Here is a 4,465-nt window from a genome sequence, read left to right on the forward strand (position 1 = left end):
ATGTCACCATGCCGACGCCGTGCGAGCTTCATGTGCGAGCAAGAAATATATCCATTCATGTCGCATACAGGTCAGCCCTGCCCCTGAATCCTTCTACTACAATTAATTCATGGAAGGCCGATACCCCCTGGCTACACCTCCGTCACAGTCGAGCAGATAGTTGGAAACAATGAGGATCTTGAGCTCGACTTCGTTGGAGGGGATGGAGAGAAGACATTGGGAGACGCACTGCACGGGGTCGTTCTATGGTACAAGGCCAACATCAAACTTACTGCAAGCACAACGGCTCCCGTGCAGACCGATCGCCCGTCTCTGCGGTCTCCCTCACCGCCGTCCCCACAACCACTTCCTTCACCACCGTCTCCGCCGGCGCAAAGGGCCACGAGTACTCCAACTCCTCCTGACCCAGAAAAAGGAAAGAAAAAGACAGCATCCGGCCTCCCAGCGGCTGGACCCTCAAAGAAGAAGCAGAAAATGGTCGAAAGAAAATTAACCTACGAGAAAACTGCTGAGGAGTTGGAAGAGGAGACTGCTCAATATATAAAAGAACAATTGAAGCCTAAAGTCCCCCCGCCAAGGGAAAAGGTACCTCTAGAACTAGGGAAAAAGCTTCTCACAAACCTAGACAACCCACCAAAACCGAAAAGCTTACCCTCGGACTATGATCGTACTCTGACAAAAGCACACAAGGTGAGAAATCTGAAGAAAAAATGTGGCAAGACCATTACTCAGCTTGGCACACAACAAAAAGGACTCGAGCCCCTCCGGGTGCTAGGGTTGCCACTCCTACACCCGACGGACGTACAACTCTAGGCGGGCCTACAGGCCGCGATATTTCTTTCTGAAACTGGATTAACGCTAGAGGAGGCAACAGGGGCAAGTGGAGGCAGAAATCCCTGTCGCTCCCGTTCTTACTCCATTCCAGCATGGAAAACCTTTGGTCACTGAGGAAGAGGAGAAAAGTCTAGGCACGCAGATGTTCAATTTGCATAGATGGTACCTACGAATGTCGAAGGACCATGGGAAAATGTTTGGAGTCAAGTATCGTGACCATGATTTCTTCCACGGGGAGGAGGACTTCTGGGTGTACTTCGAAAATTTATATCACATTTACCATCGACAAGCCCTCGACGCCTCTATCATCACCATTTGGGTTTTGTAAGTATCACTTACCTCTACATTAATACTTTTTGTTAACAAGAACATAATTATATGTGTGCATTATAAAATTTCTATTGTATCGTTTAGACAGGAGACCCAAAGAAGCCGAAAACATGGATGGCACCATCAGATCGGCTTCATGTCTCCTTTGCTAGTCAACCAGAAAGTGCTCAACAAAAATTACAAGGAAACGTGCCAAAACATGTACGATTCGTTGACTAGGCAAAATTACAAATCCTATATATTCATACCATACAACTTTGGGTAAGCCTTGGTCGACTCAATCCTCTGTTATATTACTAAATTAATTCTAAGTCGTCTAATGCATGTATGTATATATCCTATCTATATCCGCAGTTATCATTGGATTTTACTCGTACTTTCCGTAGAGACCGGCAATCTTATAGTCTTTGACTCAATGAGAAATCCAAAGTCCGCAATCCAACATATCATAAACCCCTTGAATAGGTAAGTTCAGTTTGCACAATCAAATCTTTTTTATGTTAATAACAATTTCTGAATATCAAACTTAACTTTGAGCGCAGGGTTTGGAAAAAATTTGTGAAAAATAACAAAGGACGTGGTCAATGGAGGCCCGAACTGAACGTTAACATGGATTATCCGGTATGTTGATTCATAAAGATTTGTCTAGTTAAGTATATAATCCCAAATTGTTCTAAATTGAGTAATTTATTTATTTCTCCTTAAGTGTGCGAGACAACAACAAGGAACTGATTGGTGCGGGTACTACATATGCGACTACTTGCACATCATGACTCCATGCGGGAAGGTTACTGATGAAGACATGAGAGTACGTCCAAACCGTTCACTAATATATTTTCATAATTGTACTAACGCACATGATGTTAATCATTTTTTTTCTAAATGATAGATGTCTCAAATGGGGGATGAATGTTACTCTACTGATCGGATCAACGCCGTGTGCGAGCAGCTCGCCGGATTCATTTTGAATGAGATCTTGGATCCTAGAGGCGAGTTCTACCACGACGGTCACATCCATAGAGGACTTCCATCTACCTCCTGAGGGGACCAGTAGTTGGACTACAAACATGACTTGTACATTTGTAAATATTTTTAAACATTATGTCTTGATGTTTGTAAATTTGTAAATATATTAGTTCATCTAATTAGCTTAATTATATGCTCGCATTTCACTTTTAGTTAGTTTCAAATATTCTCTGAAAACGAACACAAACGACCAATGAATGTATAGTACTGTAGAGCTTGAGTGTGTTTAGCAATTATAAAAGAATAAATAGTAATAAATATAGCAAGCAAAACTAGATTTGGGAAAAAAAGGAAAAGGTCATTGGTACCGGTTGGAAAGACCAACCGGTACCAAAGGGGATGCCACCTTGCGTCAGCGTGGCAGCCTCTTTGGTACCGGTTGGACTTTCCAACCGGTACCAATGGGTGCCTAAGGCAGCGGGTTAAATACCCGGTGTCCTAAGGCGGGGCCATTGGTCTCGGTTGGCGGGAACCGGTTGGAAAACCGGTGCCTAAGGCCATTTCCAACCGGTTCCCATGGCCTGTTTTCTAGTAGTGAATGCACTAGAGTCATAAGAAGTATTAAGCTCTAAAAATTATCCATTTTTTCTTGTTCATGAACCAGTTGAGTAATAAAGTAACAATACTACAACACAATTCTTATTGAAAGCTAAGCCATACCGTAGAAAAGCAAACCTCTCTTTGCTACAACAACAAGATAACATCGAAGAAAACTACAACATGGAGACCAACACAAGTCGTATAATATGCTCTCCAACAATTGTAGTGCCGCAATTATGGATGCAACACATCATAACTTAGTTCCCCACATACTGGAAAGACAATATTTTCCATGGGAACTCTGGCTGCTGGGGCACACCCCACACAAATGCATGGTACCTGCCGGCTTTCTTGTATTCATCTGCCAGTTTCAACACTAGGAAGTAGTTGTTTCCAATTCCAGCAGGCATCGTGCTTGCCCAAAGCACATCAATGAGAGTAAAGTACTGGTTATTCTGTATCAATTGCTGCACAATAGATTTCCCAATTTGCCAGTACATGGCATCCCGGACATTGTTGATTTGTTGCCACCCTTTGTTCCAATCTGGGACATTGTATGATGGTGGTGCCTGGTTGTGAGTTTGGTCATTTGGAGGTGTAGGAGGAGGACTTGATTGTGGTGGTGGACTAGATTGTTGTGGAGGTGTGGTAGGGGGACTAGATGTTGTTGGAGGTGGCTGGGCATAGGTTGGAGGCATGGTAGGTGGACTTGAAGATGGCGGAGGTGTAGATTGTGGTGGTATGGCAGGAGTACTAGAGGATGGTGGAGGTGGCTGGTTATATGGTTCATTTGCTGGAGGTGTGGTAGGAGCACTTGGAGATAATGGAGGTGGACTTGATGGAGGTGTAGCCGTGGGACTTAAAGAAGGTGGAGATGGCTTGCTGCTCAGAGGTGTAGCAGGTGGGCTAGACTGTGATGGAGGTGAGTAGTTTGTTGGAGGTGTGGTAGGAGGACTAGATTGTGGTGGTGGAGCATATTGTTGTGGAGGCATAGTCGGAGGAGTTGAAGATGGTGGAGGTGGCATGTTGCTCGGAGATTTGGCAAGTGGGCTAGATTGAAATGGAGGAGTATATTGTTGTGGAGGTGTAGCTGGTGGACTTAAAGATGATGGAGGTGTGGTAGCTGGGCTAGACTGTGGCGGAGAATAGTTATTAGTCAGAGGTGTGGCAGGTGGGCTTGATTGTGGTGGAGGGGAATAGTTAGTCGGAGGTGTGGCAGGAGGAGTAGATTGTGATGGAGGTGTGACAGGAGGTGTAGCCGGGGGACTTAAAGATGGTGGAGGTGTGGCAGGAGGTGTAGCCGGGGGACTTAAAGATGGTGGAGGTGTGGCAGGAGGTGTAGCCGGGGGACTTAAAGATAGTGGAGGTGTGGCTGGAGGTGTAGTTGGGGGACTTAAAGATGGTGGAGGTGTGGCTGGCGGTGTAGCCGGGGGACTTAAAGATGGTGGAGGTGTGGCAGGAGGTGTAGCCGGGGGACTTAAAGATGATGGAGGTGGCTTGTTGCTTGGAGGTGTAGCAGGTGAATTAGAGTCTGATGGAGGTGAATAGTTGGTTGGAGGTGTGGTAGGAGGACTAGAATTTTGTGGATGCGAATTGTTGGCCGAAGGAGTGGTAGAAGGACTAGATTGTGGAGGAGAGGGATATTGCTGCGGAGGAGTAGCAAGGGAACTTGAAGATGGTGGAGGTGACATGTTGCTTGGAGGTGTGGCAGGTGGGTTAGACTGTGACGGGGGCA

General features: G+C 45.6%; 1 protein-coding gene across 1 annotated transcript; it reads right to left on the reverse strand.

Moving 5' to 3' along the window:
* Positions 1–2,869: 2,869 nt before the first annotated feature.
* Positions 2,870–3,772, reverse strand: LOC120655393 (pollen-specific leucine-rich repeat extensin-like protein 3). The gene has a single exon (XM_039933181.1). The coding sequence runs from the start codon at positions 3,753–3,755 to the stop codon at positions 2,988–2,990; it is 768 nt and encodes a 255-aa protein (XP_039789115.1). The 5' UTR covers positions 3,756–3,772; the 3' UTR covers positions 2,870–2,987.
* Positions 3,773–4,465: the final 693 nt, after the last annotated feature.

Source organism: Panicum virgatum, chromosome 1N, assembly GCF_016808335.1.
Source record: "Panicum virgatum strain AP13 chromosome 1N, P.virgatum_v5, whole genome shotgun sequence".
Classification (NCBI taxonomy): Eukaryota; Viridiplantae; Streptophyta; class Magnoliopsida; order Poales; family Poaceae; genus Panicum; species Panicum virgatum.

Bases quoted from the DNA above. Each gene is read 5' to 3' on its own strand.
- LOC120655393 (XM_039933181.1), bottom strand. From the start codon at position 3,755: ATGCCACCTCCACCATCTTCAACTCCTCCGACTATGCCTCCACAACAA.